Source organism: Phaseolus vulgaris, chromosome 2 (genome assembly GCF_000499845.2).
Source record: "Phaseolus vulgaris cultivar G19833 chromosome 2, P. vulgaris v2.0, whole genome shotgun sequence".
In the NCBI taxonomy this organism is placed as follows: domain Eukaryota; kingdom Viridiplantae; phylum Streptophyta; class Magnoliopsida; order Fabales; family Fabaceae; genus Phaseolus; species Phaseolus vulgaris.
In genome coordinates, this window is record NC_023758.2 from 19,498,206 (window position 1) to 19,521,862 (window position 23,657).

A 23,657-nucleotide genomic window follows, 5' to 3' on the forward strand; every position below is an offset into this window, starting at 1 on the left:
TGCAGGAAAAAAAAAAAAATTAAATACCTTAGGGAAATTATTATTTATCTTTTATGGTAATTTTCCTCTACTACTTAAGAGCAAACGAAAGTTATAGATAAAATTTGAATCCATAATTTTTATAACAAAATAATAAATTTATTTTCATAAATTTTTTCATACAAAATTTAAGAAAGAAAAATATAGATACAAAAATGAAATCAACTTCTTAATTTAAGATTAACTTATACAAACTTAAAAATTAATTAAATAAACCATGAGAGCTTTTAGGTATAATTAAAAGTAATCTAATTTTAAGAAATAAAATTACTTCTATAAATTTTTAATCTTTCAACAATTTCTATCTAAATAACATTTTATCATAAAATATTTTGAATTTTTTATGAAGATAAAGTACCCGTTTCATTAAAAAATAGGTGAGTCATTTGTTCCATGTTCTCGATAAAATATTTGTGCCAGGTTATTTAAAATTAATAAACCAAGTCTCTTTCATCACCTTTGAGAATACTCGTTGATAATTAATTTACTGTTTTTCTTTATCTTCCTTTTCTTATTAGTAACCATGAATATTTTCAATATCCTACTAATCCTTAATCGAAATACTTTGTTGATACTAATATTCACATTCACTGATAACAACCTTTGATAATTATCGCCGCTGTGCTAAAAAGGGGAAAGAAAAAAATTGCTCTAAGAAATAATATCAGGTGGCCACAAAACCAGAAAAATAAAAATAAAAAGCAATTAACTTACTAACTTACTAACTCACGAAGTTACATTTTTCAGACAACTATTCTAACGGATGATACAAGTTAATGGGCTTACATTAAAATATATCAATAAGCCAATGAAATGAGGCTCAAGACAACAGACTTTTCCATTCTCTCGATGATATCAAACTATCACAAAAATACTTCCATTTGTTTTGGTTGGGGCGTGAGGAGAGGAAACTACATGATGTTCACTCAGTTTTAGAAGTATTGGTTGGTGCATCACCAACTTCGGCAGAAGAGGTGTCCATATCATTCAGACCTAATTCTTCATTTTGTTCCCATGACCTCTCGTAGTCCTCAACTGGAGAAATACCAATTGCAAAACAGAAAACCACAAAACATGAATATATTTACCTGAAAAACTATGCACCATATTTAAACACAGCATTAAACAATCAGAATCATATTTACACATACAGCACATTAGACCGATTCATCACATAAATCCAGTTATGCAGGCTACTCAGGGCACACTGTAAAGCAAAAGGTTGAAACACGAGTCCCTAACAAGGGGAAATGTCTGAAATGAACCTACTTCTGTTTGTTTGTTTATCTACATGATGGTCTGGACTCGGGATCCCCAGCAACTCCGATAGTTGAATCGAATAAGATATTTTAAGGAACAAAAAATTGATGTTTCAACTTTCCATATGTATAGAAAAAGAATTGGCATCATGGAAATGGAATTCAGAATTTCAACTCAGAAAATGTGAACTTTATCTGCTCAAAGTATAGCTTGATGTCTGAGTTGGAAAACTTACAAGCTAATTGATTGTCCTCTTTCAGATCATCAGTTGCAGGTGCTACAAAAGAATTGGCTAATGCATCATCAAGAATTAGAGTCCAAGGTTCTTCCAAGCTAAGAAGCTGCATACAATGAAAGAATGCAGATAAAAAAAAGTGGGATCCAAGACCTTGAACCAATAAGTTTAAATAGGTTAAGTCAAATCAAAGCCTTCAAAATTCAAAGACACAAAGACCGATGCAGTCTATTAGTTGCTGGTATTAAAGAGGCATAATGTAACCCAAAAGTAGAATGGAATATGACCACAGGTTTTTGTTGCTCAAAGTGACCCTTCTTGTTACAATGCATTTGGTTAAAATTCCGTGGACCCTATTCTCTTTGTCGTCCATTTCTTTTTTACTAAATTTTTCAAAGTGAGGTGTCGAAAGAGGTACAAAAGGGGACAACATATCCTCCTAAAAGAGAACAAGAAATAAAGACAAGATTATTTTAGAAATACAAAAGAATATACAATGCCTGAAGTTATGTATTGCTCCTCTTCCCTCTTTTCCCAGTCAGCCACAAAACATTGTGTAAAGAATAAATATAAAAAATTGCAATAATAACCTGATAAATAGAATTATATAGTAAACATATTGGAGAAATTGAAACCAACTCTCATAAAATAGTCACGTGTTACCTTGTTTAGCCTTGCTTTAAAGTCTATCCACTTGCTTCTACTATTTTCATCAAGACTATCTCCAAAAGTAAAGCCATGGACCCTCTCAAGGCCTGTACATGCAAATCACATAAAATTATATTCTACATTGATACATTCTAGCAAAAATAAATAGATTATATTAAAAATTAAATCACACAACGGGATCAGGAACATCATAAACATGACAAAAGAGAACAGTTTAAACTCCATGCATCCAAAACAGATACAAATTTGGCATTTAGAAGACTTTTAAAACATATTTGAGATAGATTATTTGGAGTGAAAGAAATAAATAATGATGCTCAAGTGGTTGAAAATTGAAAGATCTGTTGAAAAGAAAAATGTTTTCATCATTTTGTTACAATTGAAGCTGAACAAAGTGTATGGGTACTACGATGTCCTTTCCTTTTCACAAAGATGACTCCTAATCCTCCTGTCTCATTAGGAAGCTGCCTATATAGTTTGTGTGACTGATAGAAGGATACTTACTTTCACTAATTCTTGTAATTAAACCTTCAACAGTTGTAACTATTCCTCCAAGGGTTCCGCTTGCCAGCTCCAAGTCAACTTCCGGAACTTTTACACTTGCAGTATCAGACTAATCAAACCAAACTACTCAGTCAATAAATATAATATGTATAGATCTCAGATTGCATAAAATAATGTTTAAATGGTCAGGCCTATATGGGTACCATCATGACATATTTCACAGGTTAACTTAGCAAGACTGTATGTGTATCATTACAACTTTTGATATATCATTGAAAACAGTACATGTTGGTGTTAACGTTTCTAGGTTATCTCTTGATGAAAAAATCATTTCAGGCTTCTAAAAACCCCAAAATGCGAATTTGATTCCTTAAAATGCTATAGCTTCATGCAAGGGAGATGTCAAAATAAATTGCAAAACTTTAAAGTGGCACTGAAAGAGTACTCATGATTAGTTTTTATCCTTAGTTACTTTACACTTTCTGCAAAACAGGTTTGGAAGCTTACATTTTTCCCTACATTTGAGTAGCTCAATAACCAAAGTCCAAAGTACCTTCTTTTCTAATGAGATTTCTTTTACTGATCCCAATTTGTAGTAATTACATACTAGAAACAAGAAAAAATATATGCTCTCTAAATGCAAGGATAAACTACAAGATCCGTGATTCATCACTAAACATATACAAATTAAGAAACTGATGGGTTGAAATTAGTTAAGATCACAAAGAATTACAGACCTTTATTACATCACGGCTCAGGTCATTGACATTTTTCACAGAAAGAGTAATTATTTTTCCTTTTTCAGGAATTCGTCCACCAGGTTTCAACTGCAATATGGAAAATTAATGTTTATTCCAGCCCTAAAAAGACAGAGCTACACTCAAGAAATCAGCATACCTCAGAGTTGCGGTAGCCACAAGCATCACATGTGGATGCCATAACAATTACTTCTTGGAAGTAAGGAATATCTGTCCATTGTTAAGATCAACAGCTTGTGGAAGAAATGCCGGAAATTGTTAAGCAATAATATAGAATATAAAATTGGCACATGGCATATTTTGAAGAGTATGACCGTTATCAAGCAAGCAAATAAATGTTATCTAGTTTTTACCCTATCAGCAATCAGAATACATGCAACACTGTAGACAGATGTTTCATTTGAAATTAATGTTGTGTAGCATAAATCCATAGTCAAGTTTCTGAAATTTGAAAGTAGATCATGTTCAGGATTTTTAATAGAACACATGGTTATCCAAAAACTATTCAGCACCAAGTAGATGACACTAAGCTTCAAGTTTCAACTGAAATACAGAAACATAGAATCACAACGGAAGTTGAAATAAAGAAAAGCTATCCCCTATTTTATGTAATTTCACTTTTTGCAGATCAAAAAGGTGCTAAAGCTCCAAATTTCAACTGAAATACAAACATGGAATAAAAAAAATAAGCCCCAATAGTTTATATAATTTTATTTTACCCCACAAAGCTATGTACCCTTGCATACACAAAATATAAATCTTCTTTAACCCAATAAATTTTACATCGAGCTTAAAATGACAGAATCCTTCTAAGGAAATGTAACATAATCAAACAATATCCCAAGGGAAGTATGAAAAGTGCTAAGAGGATACTGGTGACAAACATTCGAGTCTCACAACTAGCAGCACAGGCACCACAAGTAGAAGGGAAAGTCATCACCTGTCAAAAAAAGGCAGCAACTTGACACTGAATAAACAAACACATAAGGCCAAAGCTCAGTACACAGAACTATATAGTTCAGCAATTGTACCTCTTCTGGTGCAGTATATCGAAACAAGGCTTCAGCAATTTCTGCACTGTTACTCTGTGCAATGGCTCGATGGCCAGCTGTTGCCCCTACTGATCCATGTGGTTCTCTCCTCACTTGATCAGTAGTCACAGCTTCTCTGCCTCCCGGGGCATCAACATGAGTTCCTTCAGCCTGTGCAGAATCAACAAGGTATCCCAATGATGCTTGCTGCTCAGGAGTTCTCTCATAAAACTTGATCGTCAACGATGGATCAGATGATGGTGCAAACCTATTCAATGTGTTCTGCATTTAGTTAAAATAGTACCAGCTAAAACATTGGACTAATATTACCAAGTACCAAATGAAGGTACAAGTTTGCCTCACCAACAAATACATGTTTGTCTTGACCAATTTAAAATAAGTTAAAAGGTACAATATGGTGTGATTCATAAAAGAATGTATCCAATCCAAAGTCAAGCACAAGCACAATGTGACTAAATTTTAGCCCATACAGAGATCAGCACTTTACATACTAAACCACACTCCACTCTTGAGCAACAAATCCAGGAGGTTGCTAATTCATATGCTATCACTGAATACCTTTGGTCATTTACTTGTAAGTGAGGATACCTTAGCCTCTATTGTTATAATCTCTTCTCTAATAAAAATACTTTTACTCATTTAAAAAAAATACTTCTACAAGGTATAATCTCTTACGGATTTTCAATAAAGCTGTTTCCGACAGGATCATCAAGAATAAATGTGATGCATGATTCTCCTGTTGCACAGGCTCGCAGTTTCACCAAGAACTGATCGATTGCTTCAGCTGTCTCCGGAGCCACTTTCTAAAGGGTAGAAAGCATAACATTAATTAAGTTATTTAAAGAGGAATGCATGCATCAAATAAAAATATAGCGCAGAAACAAATAGTACTTTGCGTTCCTCTTGAAGGGCTTGAAGTTCATCGGTTGCTCTCATAAGTATCCCTTCCACCTATAATTACACAACAAAAGATATTGTTGAATCATTTGATTACAAATTTTCAACTGTTCAATGTTCATGAATTTTCACAAAAGAAAGTTAAGAGTTCTCTGATGCCCGCGATTTACATTCCTTGTTGTTAGTAGGATATTAAATGTACTAGTAGAAGCTTCATGTTAGTAGGATATTAATGTACTACTATAAGTTGTTAGAAGTTGTAGAAGATTCTAGATATCTCTTTTTAATAATTACTCTAGGGTTAAAGTTTTCTATATATAATTGTTGATGTCTTATTTCAATTAATATAATTGAATAAAAATCTTCTTTCATTCATATTATTTCATTTAAGTTAGTAGGATATTAATGTACTACTATAAGTTGTTAGAAGTTGTAGAAGATTCTAGATATCTCTTTTTAATAATTACTCTAGGGTTAAAGTTTTCTATATATAATTGTTGATGTCTTGTTTCAATTAATATAATTGAATAAAAATCTTCTTTCATTCATATTATTTCATTTAAGTTAGTATTAGAGCTCACAATGTTGGGGCCTATTTCTACGACCTTTCACTGTCACTGAAGTTTTTTGTGTTAATGTTTCATTATACTTACAAGGGAGACTAAGAAATTTTTACTATTTATCTTATCACGGCAACTCTACTAAGTAATGATGATCTTCCTTCATCCTCTTCAATTGACAATGGAATGCCTGCATTACATGCTGAAATTGAACGTTTAAAATCTCTCATGGAGTCTATCAGTAAGCCACCTTGTGGTACTTGCTTCGTAACCATGACTGGTAAGAACTCTAATTCCTCTTTTGATGTTTCTTAAAATTTATGCAAGGACTCTTGAGTTCTAGACTTTGGTACGACAGACCATATGACACCTCACTCATCTCTTTTAATGTCATGTGTTTCTTTTCCTGGTAATTACATTACTCTTGCCAATGGGACTCGTATCCCAATAGTTGGACATGGTAATATTTATCTTATGTTTCTAACTATCTGACTCTTCTTCAATATTATCCAATGGGGCATATCCATCGTCTTCCCCTTCAGAGAAACTCTAGTCAAAGTTAAGTAATTATTCAAACTCAAAATCAAAGCTATCATGCAATTCATTCCCAACCCCGATTTGAATCTTCTCTTTGCCCCTCCTTGTTGGGGATGGAGTTGCAGCTAGACCTTTCTAAGAAGCATGAGAAGATCCAATGACAATACCACCACCACTTGATGGTTTCTTTCTTTTACTGGTTACTTGTCTTCTTGTGTAAATTAGTAGTTCTCCAACATCTGAAGCTTCATAAGCAGTTGCCTAATTTAGAGTGGAAGCATCATAAAAAACCAACTCATTTTCCCCCTCTTCATTATCATTATCATCATCATCATCTACTTGCCCCACTAACCACTCATCAATGTTATCAATATTGAATAACGGATCATATCGGAGACCCCATAAATCCTTTATAAAGTTATAACGGAAACCATAACAGGTTATGGCGGAAGGTGTTGTGGCGGAGATAAAAAAATGTATTGTGGATTGCAATAAGTATAATGTTTTAAATAGGTCAAAAATAGGCCCAAAAAAAACTAATTTTAAGTAGGTTTTGAACTCTTAATTAGGTTTAACAGCTCATGTAGCCGCAACACATTCAAATTTTATTTGAATAATTAAGGTTTTAATAGTTAACAGTTGGAATGGGCCAAAGGCCCAAACTTAATTTAAGTAGGTTTTGAACTCTTAATTAGGTTAAATAACTGATGCAGCTGCAGCACATTCAAATTTTATTTTAATAATGAGGATTTTAGGGTTTTATTAGTTAAAAGTTGGAATGGGTCAAACGCCCAATCTTATTAGGGTTTTTTCAAAATTAGGTTTAGGTGTTTTATCTTCTTCATGCGCCGAAGGTCCCTTCTTCATTTTTTGCCATCGTCGCAGCGTGCGCTGCCGCTGTTACTTTCGTCGTCGTTGTCACAGTGTTTTTCTCTGCCTTTTCCGATATTTTCGTTTTTCGTTAGCTTTCTGAGATGCCAAAAGCGACCTTCATGGAAAACCGCATCACCACCGCCTTGTTGTGGCGGTGGTCGGAAAATCCACCACCGTCTTCCGCCATGGCACCGCCATAACCGAAAAGTGATAACACTGACACTCATTGCACTCATCAATGTCATTGAGTACAATAGGGTCTATTTTATCTCTAATATTGTATCTTTGAGCAAGTTGTTGATTACGTAAACCAAATCATGCAACATTTTGTACAGCCTATTCCTTTTTTTCAATGAATCTACAAGTATAATGTGAATTAATTTATTTCTACATTCTACAAAATAATAATGAAATGAGTCATGTTAAGAGAAATAATTATTACTTCCTCAAATAAACTCCAATTGCGCTCACATTTCGATGAACTACATATCAAACTTAAAATCGTAATTGCTAGCTTTTATAAGTTGGGAGCTACGTGCCCATAATTCTTCCACCATTGAGCTATAAAAGTAAAAAAACTTACAATGTAACCATTATATGATATAATTTACATCTTAACCCAATTTAGATAGCGTTTAACTGTCTCACCTGGGGTTGTGGTCTTCCTTGATTCTTTGGCAAAGTCCACTTCAACTTTTATAAAGAGGCAAGTCAAATAAATATTTTTGTTGCACATCTTTACTTGGCACCAGCCTCTTAATGCAAGCATACAATCCATTTGTATCTTCCAAATCATATTCCATTTTTGGGTTAGAACAATAGAACTTTGGATTCAAAAAGTGACCAATTGCATGCAAGGGGCGATGAAATTGGCATGTCCATCTATTATCAATGATTGTAAATACATCCTTGTATTTACTTTCATGGTTATTGAATGACTTCATTACTGTTTCCTTGACTTTCTCCATTGCTTCATATTTATAACACATAGTTGCTTTTCTCTCTCTATCAATCAAACAAAGTACATGAAGAAGAGGAGTCATGACTTTGGCAGTAAATATAACATGATTCCAAAATGAAGGCATAAGAACAATTTGTGTAAGTTCTTTACCCTTAGCTTCCTTAGACAGCTTGTTCTTGCTCCATTCATTTAAAGTGAACATCTTTCTCAAATTTCCCTTCTTTTGATACAACTTTTGTCATGATAAATAAGAGGTAGCAAACCTTGTAACTGCATGTCTTACCAATTCCCTCTTATTTGTAAATTATCTCAATAAACTCAAGGAACTACAAAGGAAGTTTTCCAATGTCTTCAAGCATCAAATCTATACAATAGGCAGCAAGGAGTCCAATAAAGATTATGTCTTTTTTCTTCCAATAATTTACCAACCAAGACATAATTAATACCATTATCTATGATAACTTCAACCACATTTTCTTTTAAAAATCTCCTCCAAAAGGGCATCAAGCATCTCAGAGAGTTTTTCTCCTGTCTTCACAAATTTAGAATCATCAATCGACTTGGCAAACATTGTCCCTACAAGAGAGCTCACCAAAAAGTTAATCAAACATCATTGCTTCCAATCAATCCATGCATCTGACATGATAAAACAACCATGCTTGGTCCAGTGCAATTTATGATCTTTCAACAATTCTTCAGTGTACTCAATTTCCTTATTGAGGAGTGGAACTCTAATCTCATGGTAGGTAGGAGCTGGCAAATTAGGTCCATAAGCACCTATAGCAGCAATCATATCTTGAAAACTCTTCAATCTTACAAGATTAAATGACAAGCTTGCTTGATACCAAAATTGAGCAATATATTTATGCCTTTAAAAAGATGATGAACATGAGAAACAAATCTTGAAAAGAAAAGATTGCTACTCAGTTTGAAATGAAGGATCTAAGAAATTAAAGTACTTCCTTGGGATAGAAGTAGCTTACTCAATGTTGTTAAAATCATGATCTAGATCGTAAGATTGTACAATCTTGCAATTTTTTAGAAGAAATCGTGCCGGATCGCACGATGGATCACTACCTAAATGGATCGGAGCGATCCGACGATTCAGTAGCCGGATCAAAGAATCAAGGAGTCACGGCTCGGCCTATTGAAAAAAAAAACTCTGAAAATGATGCCCAAGAATGAGGTCCAAAAGGAACCCTAAAAAACCCTAATATCAAACTCGCATCTCCGTTACCGCGCCTCTCTGCCACTCACCCCTCCATCACGCGCTCCTCCGTTGTTCACCTCTCCGTTGTCGCACCTTTCCGTTGTCGCACCTCTCCGTCGTTGCGCCTCCCCCTCTCCCCACTGCCTTTTATATAGGCATGTTTTGTTCCTTCTTTATTTTCCCTTTCTTCTACTCCCTTGCCTTGTTAAAGGCACCGTTGTTTACTAATATAAACACAAACCTAATGTGGAAGCAAGGCACGACAGTTTACTAATATAAAGACCTAACGTAGACAGTTTATTTGTATTAAATATTTATTAATTTATTAATTATTTTATGCATTAATCTTGCGATTTATACTATATATGTTTAATTATTTTATATATTCAATATTATTTTTCATATACCACTGACCCTTTACGAGTCGAGTTACAATATTTTATCTCTTTTTCGATCCTCGAGTTTAACAACATTGAGCTTACTCGAAGAAAAGGATCTTTGTCTCCCAAAGAAAGTATGTTCTTAATCTTCTAAAATAAACAAGTAAGATAGATTGCAAGACCACTAGAGTTCCTATAGAACAAAGCCGTAAATTAGAAATGATGAAGGCAGAACTACTGTGAATAAAGGTCAATATTAAAGACTTGTGGGGAAGCTCATTTACTTAGGTCACACTAGACCTGACATAGCCTATGTTGTAAGTGTAGTTAGTCAGTTTAAGCCTAATCCAAGTGAGAGACATTTACAAGTTGTGAATAGAATCCCTCAATATTTGAAGACAATCCAGGAAGGGGATTATTGTTCAAAAGGAATGGAAAATTAAGAATGGAAGTGTATACTAATGTAAATTTTGAAGGGTGTCACAAATAGGAAATCCACCTTAGGATATTGCATGTTTTTGGCTAGAAATTTGGTGAGTAGAAGAAACAAAATGTTGTTGCAAGGTCTACTATAAAGGCTAAATTCTGAGTTATGGCACAAGGGGAATGTGAATTATTATGATTGAGAATTATTCTAAAAGATCTTAAAGTGGCATGTGAAGAGTCTATGATTCTTTATTGTGATAATAAGTCAGCTATTAGCATTGCTCACAATCCAATTCAGCATGATAGGACCAAACATATAGAGATAGATCGACACTTTCTTAAAGAGAAACTAGATAGTGGCCTTATCATTACTTCTTATGTGCCATCTTGTTAGCATACTTGTTTACAAAAGGTCTTCCCACTTAACAATTTCATGATCTCACATGCAAACTGGGAATGATAGATATCCATTCACCAGCTTGAGGGGGAGTGTTGTTAGTAGGATATAAATGTACTACTAGAAGTTGTTAGAAGCTATAGAAGATTCTAGAGATCTCTTTGTAATAATTACTTTAGGGTTATAGTTCTCTATATATAGAAGTTGATGTCCTGTTTCAATTAATTTAATTGAATAAAAATCTTCCTGGCTACTAAATAAAGGGTGCATATAGAAATTGCCAAACCTATGATATGATCAAGAGTCGAACCAAAAGCTTAAAAAATCTACACTAAATCAAACAAACAAAAAATAGACAAAAAGGATAGCAATCTCTTCTTTTTAATTCAACAATTGTTTCGACCAAACAGAAAGGACACTGACATGTTTACTCACTAGATGATTATACACATGCAGAGTAAATTTAGCCATCTTAAATAGAAATACACAATGTTGAGACTCGAGATTTTCACTGACAAATGAAATAATGGGTAACCCCCTGCCCTACCCAGAAAAAGAAATTGAACAAGCAAACTTGACATTGCTAGGAATGGGAAACAACAAAGTAAATTGAAATATGTATTAGAAGTACCGTTGACAAACTACCACGTTGAGCCTCTGGTGGAATCTCAAAATCCAGTTCAGGTATCTGCACAATCATACATATAAGGTTGCCTTTTGAATAAATTTATTACAAAGCAGACTATAAATTTTGAATAATAGAACCAGATTAGTCATTAAAATTTAGAAGCAACATCTTAAATTACTTCTTTCATAAAAATATCTATCTTTCTATCTATGTAAACAAATAGACATACAGATAAATAGGTATGTAGGTAGATAATATCAGCTCAACTAAGACTATGTGGCTTAGCCTTAGACTTCAAAGAGACAAGAACCAAGGTGTTAATGAACTAAAGAATTTTGAAGATTACAATCTAAATAGGAAATAGGGTACACAAGTTTAAATAAATATAAAGAAAATAAACAAAACAAATTTGAGTACCTTAATGGTAGCAGATTCTGATTTAACCACTTGACGATTTAGCATCTACATTCATTAAACTTGTTAGACACTTGTATAAACAAATCATCATAACGGCAAACCACAAAGACAAGCTTACAAATCAAAATAAGATAATCCCAAGTAATCATACATTCACCATAACAAGTATTAGAGATAATATTTTATTTCTTAATTATTTGATGTAGTTTAAACTTATTTAGTAGAAATGTATTATTGACAAACCGAGATGCTTTACTTTTGTAGTTGACTGTATTGTTTTATTGCCAAGTTTTTGTTTTAACAATTGTTTTATTATGGAGTTCAAATGTATAATTACTATGTTATTTATTGTTAATATTTTTTATGGTAAGTAAACTCTTACAAGTTTGAGTCAAGTTTACAAAAGCCTTCACAAGTTTCTATGAACTCTCAAGTTTTACAATCTTGATTGCATGCATTTTGCTTCAAATAGTTTTATATCATTACATGATAGATGTCCTTTACAATGCTAAACTCAATATTCTACCTAGGATAAGGAGATTAAAAACTCGTAAATCGGGGATCTTAACTTGGATGGTAAGATCCTATGGTTTTACATAAAATGCAAAACTATACATATATAGTGCATATGCATAAGAATATCATAAACAAAGAAAATAACCTCCAAAATCACTACATTAAAACAAAATTAGATTTAAAAGTTATAACTATAGTAAGTCAGGTATCCAAATAGTATAATCAGAAATGTGAGAAAGAAATTCTTAATTCTATTTATTTATTAGTTGACTAGAAAATTATGTTGTTGAACTTTCTTAGTATTTAGGTTTAGGATTTAACCTAACCACACAATTTTCCAAGTTTTATGCGGGATTTATACTTACCCACTCACCTACCATAATGAAGGTGCACGTGGCTGCAAATTATGGTGGGCGAGGATTGTCCTTAATTAATATACATTTGAACCAACACCCCCTTTACCAAGGACTATAAGTCTGGAATTGGCCAATGTAGGTGACCCAACAATTGATTTAGGATTGCCTTTGTTACCATCATAGAGTTTGAGCTTAGGGTCAAGCTCAATCCCACAAAATTAACTTCTATGGTAAGGATTACTAAACTGAAAATGTTGCTACAGCCAAAGGAAGGTGCAATAATAAAAGTTATAGGTGGTAATACTCTAAGGCAACAATGGAATGACAGAAAAGGTTGAACAGTTCAAGATGGAGAAGATCACGAATGGATTGGGAAGGGCTTCATAAATAAGAAGAAAGGGATTTTCCAGGGTGTGTTCAACTCATAGCATAGTATGATCCTACAAGGTAAATATTGATTTCAACAACAACAATGGTCTTCTAGCTAAACATGGATGCAAAAGTATGAAAAAACATCCTTCAAACTACGGCAGTCACTAGTGTCAAGAACCTCAGCATGGATGTTAACTGAATGGGAAGAAGATAGCTAATAAAGGCATTGGAGTACCTCCACTCAGGTAAGTATTGTATGTACCCTGACTACTACAACATGTTTTAAAATTCATCTAGGCGCCATATATGTTTTCTTATGTTATATATAATAATCATTTGGGGATGGGGAATTGAAATTTGAACAAACCAACCTTTTGCTCGCCTGATGGAATCTTCAAAGTGTAACAACAACCACGTGGTTGAATTTCACCAGCAAACTGTACTTCATTGTTCCTAACAGATAAAATCAATAATTATAAAAGACAGAAAAATTAACTTTTGAGGAAGATGAAAGGAACTAATTATGTTCAACGCACACGGAGAGGGCATAGACTAAAGGGCCGTTTACCTCTCACCACAATGTGGACATTCAAAAGCTGATAACAAAATCTGCAGGAAAGGTAAATGTGACAATGAGTTATATTTCAGAAAACTAATGGACAGACAAAACAAAAGAAACAGCAGATAAAAATAACATGTATTATGATCCATTATGTAATTTGTGAATCAATAATGCTAATTCATTTAATTGAAATATGTAACAAATAACATCAGGGAGAAAAGTGAATGAGGCCTAAACATAAGGAAAGACAGAAATAAAGATGAAATTTAACTACATATATGATATATCCCAATACCTACCAACAGTAACCACTTGCCAATCACAAGAGCAAATGGAGCAATAGACAAGACATACCTTTCTGAAGTGGGGAATTAAAGTCAATAAAAATCTTGTAATCCCCTGACAAACATGACAAAAATTCAAGTCAGATGATAAAATTAAAATATTTTGGATGAAGATACAATATTAAGACTTAGGGTGAATTTGACTCATTTGTTGAGTGATAAATAATTGTTTCCTTGATTTTTAACATGGCCCTGAATAGAACAACACAAAAGACGAAACACACAAAAAATGTAAATATTCATTACTCAATTACTCGGGTAATAATGTTGCTTTGCTTGTAAATAAATTAGTACCATGACATTATTGCTCCTTTATCCTAACTATTCGATTAGTACTCTAACAAAAATAAATTATTATTTCTTCAAAAAAAAAAAAGTTGAACTAAACGCAGGCAACTTCTACTTCCATGCACAAGACCACCCAAAGTCAGATATACCCTTCAACTAGTCAGATATACCCAAAGTCTCATTAATACCGCTAAAGAATAACCATCAACGCCTGCTCACCTCCAAAATGCTTGTGCAACTCATCAACCCTGGTGCTAAGTGCTAACTATTCTAAATGTGCAGTGCACCAACCTAATACAAAGACAATAAGTACTACCAATTCAACATGTGCAGTGCATTGGCCATATACAATAAACAAACAAAAAAATTTGATTGTGCCCTGTACAAACCTAATGTAAAAGTGCAGTGCATCAACCTGATGAATAGACAAAAACAAAATTTTTGCTTGTGCCAACTGCAAACCAATTCTGCAGATGTTGTCTGTCGACCTGATACAATAGACAAAACAAAAAAGTTTTGCCTGCACTAATACGAACCAATACTACATGTGTAGTGCATCAAACCGATGCAATAGACAAAACCAAAAAGTTTTGCTTGTGCCGACTGTAAACCTATTCTACATGTGCAGTGCATTGATCCAACACAATAGAGAAAGCAAAATGTTTAAGTAGTGAGTGCTAAACTATTCTAGGAGTGCAGTGCATCACCTAATTGTAACAGACAACAGTTTTGTTAGTGCCAAGTGCTAGCCTATTCCACTTGTGCAGTGTACCGACCCTGATACAATAGACAAAAAGCAAAAAGATTTCCTTGTGACTTGGTTGGTTGGGCAAAGTGCTATACTTCAATATGAACTAAACGTATCCTTAGTTCCCAACTCATACACGCAAACAATTTAATTAAGAGCTTAATTAAGTTCCCATTACATGAAACTTAAAATCATAAATTTGATTATTATAATAAACTAGAAAATGGCTTATATTGATAAATTTCTCCTAAAAACTTATGCTAAACAAATAGTACTATTACAAGTCACTTTCACAAACTTGAGCGAAATAAAAACTATATGACCTGAGTTCAAGGAGTTGTGAGTTCAAGGAGTTGTGAGTTCAAAGCGGTGTTCACTACCACCCCCACAATCCCCAAACCCCAACTAAACGCATTGATGGATAAAGTAAAGTAAACACACCACCGGCTCATAAATTAAACGCATCAAGCAGGAGGAGGGAAAAACAAGGTGCGTTGTTTAGAACATGACAAAGTTCACCAACTAATTCAGAGGGAAGGGAAAAGGGCAAAAAAATGGTGTATTGAATACAAATTAAACGCAGTGAAGCGGGGAAAGAAAAAAAAAAACAAGGTGCATTGTTTAAACTTCGCCAACGTTCACCGATTAAATACGAGGGAAGAGAAAAAAAAAGTAAAAGAAATCGAGCATTGTTCATAGACTATTAAAAGCAATGACGCAGAGAAGAAGAAAAAACACATGAGCATGTCATAAACATCTAACGTTCACCCGAGAAATTACGAGGGACGGAAAAGAAGGAGTAAAAGTAATCGATTATTGAATACAAGTTGAACGCATTGATGCAACGGAAGAAAACAAAGCGCTAACTTCGCAACGTCCACCGAAAGAAGAAAAAGACACTAGTGCAGATAAGTTAAACAAATGCGGCTATTTTAAATTTACAAATGCGGTCATAGAACCGCATTTGATCAACACGCATTTGTAAATCTGGAATTTACAAATGCGGTCCTATGACCGCATTCATAAATCACATTTACAAATGCGGTCATTTTAGGTAACCGCATTTGTATATTATTCTGAATTAGGGAGTGGGTTTGGGGTTTAGGATTTATGAATGCGGTCTTGGTAAAAACCGCAGTCATAAATCACTATTTACAAATGCGGTCATTTACTAAGACCGCATTTGTAAATGCGAATTCACTATTTACAAATGCGGTCTTGGTAAATGACCGCATTTGTAAATAGTGTTTTTTTTTTTTTTTTGGTACATCCTGTTTTGTGCAGAAACCATATATTTAAATAACCTGCATAATGATTAAACCCAGCCAGACAAATACAAAAATGTAGTAACCAATTGAAATCATCAAAATGTACATTTACAAGTGATCAAATTACATATAATAAAACCACTAATGTTGTTTACTTATGCTAGAGTTATAAAAATTAATGAAGTATGTGGACCAAGAATCTCTAACATATGAAATGCCTTCCTCACTCATTGGGGTTTCTTCTGTGAATAACTGCATTGCAAAGTTGACATAAATTAGTTTCTAGATATATATATGTTCAAGAATTATAAAAATGATTTAACATATACCTCCTTCCAACCAGTTTTAACACCTAGTCTTATAATGGTAATCATCCATTGCATAATGTAATAGCCACACTCATAGCTTCATGGTTGTTTATTACACTATATAATTCAATAAAAAGTAATATGTTAGTATATTGATAAACAATGATAATAGAGAAAGAAAAAATTACAAACCTTTACTCTTATGTAGTTCAAATTATTTGAACTGGATCGACCTTTTAGGATGTTATATCCACGCCATGAACTGGTTAATACAAAAAACCTCGTTAGTAGATGGTTAATTAGTAACATATACAAAGTTAAGTTTATACTATACTTACGTATCAATGATATCCTTAAATTTTGTGGGCATCTTCTTGTGTAGGGAACAGAACCACACAGTAGTCTTATCAACCATTGATAAGACAAGTAACTGCCAATGATGCCTATATGATCATTGAAAAGAGTTAGTAAATATTTAAAACATGAAATAATAATAATTGTTGACATATAATTAAACTTACTCATTAATGTAAGGGCATAAATAAATTTGTTTTCCCTCTTTTTCCAGGATGTTAGTGATGTATGCTTGAGTCTCAGTTGAGTTTGGTCCAACGGGATTAGTATATGCAGGATCTACGAATCCATACATATTTTCCTTCCCCTCAGTGATACAGACTCTATGCAAAAACCTACAAGTTTTTAGTTAAAGCATAATCAATAATAATTTAACATAAAGTAAATTGAATAATAGGTAAAGATACTTACATCATAAAAATTGAATTATACTTATATTGAGCTCCTGGTTCCCAGATATAAATTCTGATAAATCTGTGTTGTAAATCATCAGTGGCAGTTCAGTGTTGATTTGAAAAAATGTATTATCCCACGGAACTGGAAAAGGATCATTGCCAATCTGACTAGCAATGAGACGTAGGGAAGCCATAGGATCGTCAACTGGAACCTCACGCTTCTTTTTCGGAGTTGGTGGCTGAAAAGGTTCCTACAAGATAAACAACATTTGTATTAAATTATATGTAATATATAAATATAAATAAAAAATAATATAATGAAACGAAATTATTACATGAGGTTCGGGCATAGATCGAATGAGCTCTCTGGGCCAGGCAACGAATGTCTGAAATGCATCGGCCACAGTGGTTACCTCATCTGAAGGTAGTGGAACACGAGCATCAGGAAATCGTACTTTTTCAACAGTTACCTTCGCCACATCAGGGGAGAGAGGAACGTTATGTAAGGTGGTGGCGTTTTTATAGACTTTTCCAAGTGCCACCACCCGAGGAAGTTTGCCGCCCACTACCAGTAGCTCACAATCCTCCGTCTGCCCATTGATATCATCCCCTGATGTTGGAGGAGCCGCACAACTCCCCTTTGTGCTCTTGGGAGTGGGACTAACAAGGGGTTCAATCGGCTCAGCACAAACTTGTTGCGATAGAAACTCTTGTCGCATTCGATCATTCTCCTTTTTCATCTCCAGCCACATCAAATCAGTCTCCTTTCTCATCTCCTCCATTATTTCTTCACGTAACTTAGTCTTCATTTGAGTTTCCTTCTTGGAGGAGGAGGATGGCTGTCGTTCTGAAACTCCAAAATAAAGTTTAATTCCGACCCCTTGTCCAGCGGCACGAACACGACCAGAGTGTTCAGGTCGTCCAATTGCTTCAACCAGGATATCGTGACAACCTTCAGCAACAAATGTACCGTCGGATTCCAAGGAACTGTGATTTGTACTCATATTACCAAACGGATTCATTCCGTCTGTAGCTAAACCAAGTCGGATATTTCTTGATTCTTTACCAAATTCTGGAAAGTCATCATCAAATTTCTTCCATTGAATAGAATCAGCTGGATGTCGGTACATGCCATCGCATTTCCTCTCATCTGCATGCCATCTAAGATTCTTAGCATCGTCTGGGTTTGCAAACAAACGCTTCATCCTTGGAATGATGGGAAGATACCACATAACCTTCATTGGGGGTCCATGCTTTTCCATGTCATCAATAGAATCATCATCTTTTTGTTTCAACTTATAACGTGATAACCCACACCTCGGACAACTTTTCAACAATTCAAAATCTTTCCGGTATAATATACAATCATTAGGACATGCATGTATCTTTTTGTACTCCATACCCATTGGACAAAGAATCTTTTTTGCCTCGTAATTACGATTAGGTAGACTATTTCCCTCTGGAAGCATATCCTTCAACAGCTGGAGCAATTCCGTGAAGCTTTTATCAGTCCATCCGTTTATTGCCTTCAAATTCATCAATCTTAACACCGCCGACAACCGTGTGAAGTTAGTTGATCCAGGATACAAAGGAGTCTCTGCATCTTTTGACATACTTTCATATCCATGCGCTTTTTCAAAACACTCAGCTCCCACATCACGAATCATGTCCTCCAATCGATCATCATCTCCATCATCGTGTACTGCTTCATCCATGGTAGAACCCACATATTCTTCAGTTACGGAAACACGTGGTAAATTTAATAATTCACCATGCCATGTCCAAGTTGTATAAGATCGAAGAAACCCATCACATAGCAGGTGTTCCCTCATGATATTCACATCCAGTATCCTTCCATTCAAACAGTTAACGCACGGACACCTGATCTTTGCTCCATCATGACCACTAATAATCGCGTTACGCTGCGCAAATTGTATAAATTCCTCTACTCCCCTTTCGTACTCATCATTTATACGAACAGCATTAATCCAACTTCGATCCATTATATATTCTGGAATATAGTTAGGATTTTCTAATAATTAGTATTCTCTTCAATCTCACACATTTGCCGAGGGTCAAACACCCCCGGACTCAATCCAAACACGATATTTCTATTCTAAAAGTAACAATAACTAACATAACATAAAACTTTTATTAAAATGTAATTAACAACTAACTAAATATTTCACTTCTAAAATTAAAATTCTAGAACAAAGTTTAATACACTATAGAATTATAATTCCATAAAGATTAATATCATATTCATTTTTATTTAAGTAAAAGTAGTTTAAAGTGACAATTATAAAAAATAAATGATGCCAGGGAAAAAAAGAAAGATATGCAAAGAGAAAGTGCAAAAAATAAAAATAATTACAAAAATAGAATTTATATATAATATAAATTTAAGAAAATAGAAATTATATAATACAAAAATTCAAAATACACACAAATATATAAATTATTAGTTATTAGTTATACATTTCAAGTTATATTAGTTATTAATTAAATATATATTATAATACAGAAAAATAAAAATTCAAAATATTAAATATGAATTCAAAATTTTAAATATAAATTCAAAATATTAAATAAATACAACACCAACCTTTAGGTTGATGGTGATCGGAGACGAAGACGAAGGCGTAGGCGGAAGCAGTGGCGGTGACGAAAGCAGTGGCGGTGGCGGAGCAGAAAAAACCAGAGAACCAATAGAACAGTAACCACCTATATGCAGAAAACGAAATGACAATGCCAAGGAAGTGAATAATGACAATGACAAAAACGAAAACGAAAACAAACGTTGAAGCAGAGAGAGCTGAAACTTACAATGCAAAGCAGTTGTAATTCATTTTAATTGATTTACAAATGCGGTCTTACCCTAGAACCGCATTTGTAAATCAATTTAATTACAAAAATGCCACCGCGTTTTTTACAAATGCGTTTAAACGCAAAGCCGCACTAAATAAAGGGTCGTTGTTTTACATTTCTGCACTAGTGAGAGTAAAAGAATGGAGAATTTAATCCCTGAGTTAACCACGCAAAAGGTGCGCGAAAAAGTAGAAAGTGAATTCATTGAAAAGCCAAAGGAAAAGGAAAAGGTGGCGGAGAATGGGGAGAAGCTTACGTTTTCACCACATCGCATGCAAAGACTTTCGAGGCTGTAGAGAGGAGCATCACCGTCATCGACTGAAACGGCCTCCACTACCGATCCTACATCCACGATTTGGTCGCTTTTCGCATTCCCTTCCATTACTCAATTCAACAAGTTTTACTGTGAGAACCTTCAATTTCAACCAGAGTGACTACAGTTTCTGAACCGATGCAAAAGAAGTAGAATGCCGAGTTCTATTAGCCTGTTTTGTGCTGGGGAAGACGCTGGAAGGAACTAGGGTACACGTCATCGGGTAAAGTTATTCTGGTCGGGTCATTGTATGGGTCCATTGCCCAATTACGTGTTGGATTCAAAAATCCAATTTACGCGGTGGACAATGAGTTTTATTTTATTCAATCTAATGCAGGTTACTATGATGAATGTTTAATTTTATCTAATAAAAACAAACCAAGTTATGTTTTAGCATTAGTTTTAATTTTTTTAGGTGAAAAAATATTTAATTTTGTTAATATTATTTAATAAAAAATTTATTAAGAAGGTAAATAAGTTAGATTGGACAAATTCATCGTATACTTAAAAAAAGAATCTAACACTGGTATGAAAGTTTCTGTATTTTTATTTATTTATAATTACTCCAACCTAATTCATCCAGTCTTCATTAGGCTAAATTGAATTTGATAAATTGAGTGAGAGATTTTAAATAATTCATTTTATTAAATTTAGAAATTTCAAAAAAAAAATTACTTTTTAGAATATTTAAAAAAAAAATAAACTGTATTATTTAATATGTGAAAATTTTATACTTTTAATTAATGAAATAAATTAATAATACTTATATTATTATCTGGTAATTTTGAGTGGATAGAATATATCTTTAGAGTAAGATTAAATTGATTTATATTAAATTTGATGTTATTATAAATAGAATTTAACTTAATTTTGTTTAATTGGTAGCCTAAAATGTGTACCATCTATATCATTATATAAATAAGGATACACTCTTCTTCTTCTTATCTCATCTTTTAATTGAACAGTTTTATTCTTTAATAGATAAAAAATGAAAAACTTTTTTTTATTTTAAAATATTTAAGTCTTTTGATTTCAAGAAGCTTGGTTTTTCTATATTACAAATTACTCACTCATTAAGGAAGGATATAAGAGTATGCATACAATTTGAATTTTTCTTCAATTTATCCTTCTTGTCCTTTCTTTTCCAGTCTTGTTTTTGTGTTTAAGCTTTTTCACCCAAGTGATGTTAACTTTTTCACTCAACATTTTTACTGCAATATTTCTTTTTTATGTGTTACACATCACTTGTTTTTCTCAAGCCTTCATATACAAGTATAACCTAAATTGTTCTTTCTCCTTTTTGGTGTGAAATGATAGAATTTAAACAATTAAGTTCAGGGTATGTGTATAGAGTATAGTTAAGGAACAACAACAAACCTCATTATTTCTCATGTTAGGTTGGCTTTTTTGGCTCTAGATTTCAGCTTTTAAAAAAAAATGCCTGGATCCTTTTTCATGTTTTCTATGCTTAACAACAATAAAAAAAAAACTTGACACAAAACAAATTGAAAAGACTTAGCACAAGTCCCTCACTCTTCTCACCTCAATGTTTGATTTGGTTCTCTCTTCTCATTGGGTTGATTCTCCCCAGGTACTAATTCTTAGATTGTGTGAATCTATATAATTGCATCCTACATTTTCAACGGTAGGAATGACTATTTTTCTTGATTTTTTGTAAAGTCTACAATTTATTTACACTAAGTTTTAGGTTGCTTTAAGCTCTTAGTTCTTAGTTCTTGTTCCAACATCAAGTTCTAGAAAAATTATTCCAAGTATCCCCTAAAAAGATATGTACAATCCTATTTGTCATTGTATATTCATAAAATATCACTCCTGTTATGTTCAAAATAGTTCACTTTCCACCAAAATTAATATGTAGTAACTTAATAGCTAACATTTAATAGATTAAAATGGAATTTAATGACAAAAATTAAAGGGAAAACTCTTTGTTTCAATCTTCTTCTTCCTCCTCATGTGAATCCTCCTCTGATTTTTGAACCGGATCACTTTGTCAAAGAATTCTTATCTTTTAGTTTCAAAGGAATCAATCTCCTTATTTTGTTGTTCAAGTGGAGAGATTTCAACTTTTTCATCAACTTGACTAGTTTTTGTATGTTGAGTTTTAGTTTGACCTGCTTTTGATGTTGTAGCTGTTGCACCTTCAGCAAGTGATGCTTCTCCAAATTAGTTGCACTGGCCCACTTGAGAAGAAAGGAATGTCCTTAGACCATGCCACAAGCTGTTAAAATTGGGTAGGAGACTTGGAATGAAAAGGTTAAAAATGATGTTGATGTTGATGTATATTGAATTTGTAAAAGCTCTCAAATATAGCAGAGTTAGCCCTATGATTAGCTGTCATTTGCTGTTGAAGTTAAGATAACTGGACCAACATTTCTTTAATGTATTTATGCTCTTTTATCTTGAATAACATATATTTATTAGTCAAGATGTTGATCTTGGAATCCTTAACATGGTTAGTCCCATTATGACTCATTTTTATGGTGTTCCATGTATCTCTTTGATAGTTTCACAAGTAATCATTGTTGAAGCAATTTTTTTCTAAAAACATGTTTCAATGACAACTAACCATAAAGAAGTAAAATTTAAGTCTTCAAAACTTGAGCTACAAATGTTTTTATGATAATGTGATGAAGCATAAAGAAAAAAATTGGTAGTATGTAAATCCTCCAAAAATAAAATTTGTTGACAACTAAAATGAATGTTAACAAGACCTCTAAAAGATGAAAAAAATCCTTAAGTCTATTGAAATAACATATTTAGGATCAATCACTACATTTGAGATATTGTTCGTTTTGGAACTTTGAGTTCAATCATGGTTTTTTCCTTACAAGGTGCCTTAAAGGGATTAAGGAAGGAAGATGATTTAAATTACTCTTGGACTTGTCCTAAGAAATGTGGGACTATTCCCCATTCGAAGGCTAAGGGAAACGAGAGTTCATCTTTGTAAGCACTTTTTCATTTCTATAGACGGTGTCAATGTTCTGACCTCACGTCTTTTGAGATAGGATTATAATGGTTAATCACTGCATCTGAGGTATTTCACTTTAGAACTCATAGTTTCATCACAGTTTTGTCCTTAAAAGACGTCTTGAAAAGTTAAGAAATAAATATATATTCAAATTATATTTGACTTCGACTACT

The 23,657-nt window shown here is 33.4% G+C and overlaps 1 protein-coding gene and 1 long non-coding RNA gene across 2 annotated transcripts; both read right to left on the reverse strand.

Moving 5' to 3' along the window:
- Window positions 1-757: 757 nt before the first annotated feature.
- Window positions 758-20,641, reverse strand: LOC137810855 (uncharacterized). The gene is made up of 16 exons (XM_068612321.1): window positions 20,439-20,641; window positions 13,964-14,008; window positions 13,616-13,656; window positions 13,419-13,500; window positions 11,804-11,848; window positions 11,390-11,446; window positions 5,409-5,468; window positions 5,193-5,320; window positions 4,497-4,764; window positions 4,339-4,405; window positions 3,605-3,675; window positions 3,445-3,534; window positions 2,708-2,816; window positions 2,198-2,289; window positions 1,535-1,640; window positions 758-1,074 (listed from the first exon to the last, which is right to left on the reverse strand). The coding sequence occupies exons 1-16, from the start codon at window positions 20,562-20,564 to the stop codon at window positions 962-964; spliced, it is 1,500 nt and encodes a 499-aa protein (XP_068468422.1). The 5' UTR covers window positions 20,565-20,641; the 3' UTR covers window positions 758-961.
- On the reverse strand, window positions 16,268-16,951 carry LOC137809641 (uncharacterized). Its single transcript, XR_011080793.1, has 3 exons — window positions 16,758-16,951; window positions 16,587-16,682; window positions 16,268-16,509 (listed from the first exon to the last, which is right to left on the reverse strand). It is a non-coding gene; the product is annotated as an uncharacterized lncRNA (long non-coding RNA).
- Window positions 20,642-23,657: the final 3,016 nt, after the last annotated feature.

Bases quoted from the DNA above. Each gene is read 5' to 3' on its own strand.
- LOC137810855 (XM_068612321.1), bottom strand. From the start codon at position 20,564: ATGGAAGGGAATGCGAAAAGCGACCAAATCGTGGATGTAGGATCGGTA. The intron at 2,817-3,444 runs GTCTGTAATTCT...TGGTTTGATTAG, and splicing joins TGAGCCGTGATGTAATAAAG to TCTGATACTGCAAGTGTAAA. The intron at 1,075-1,534 runs GTAAGTTTTCCA...GTATTTCTCCAG, and splicing joins AGAGGACAATCAATTAGCTT to TTGAGGACTACGAGAGGTCA.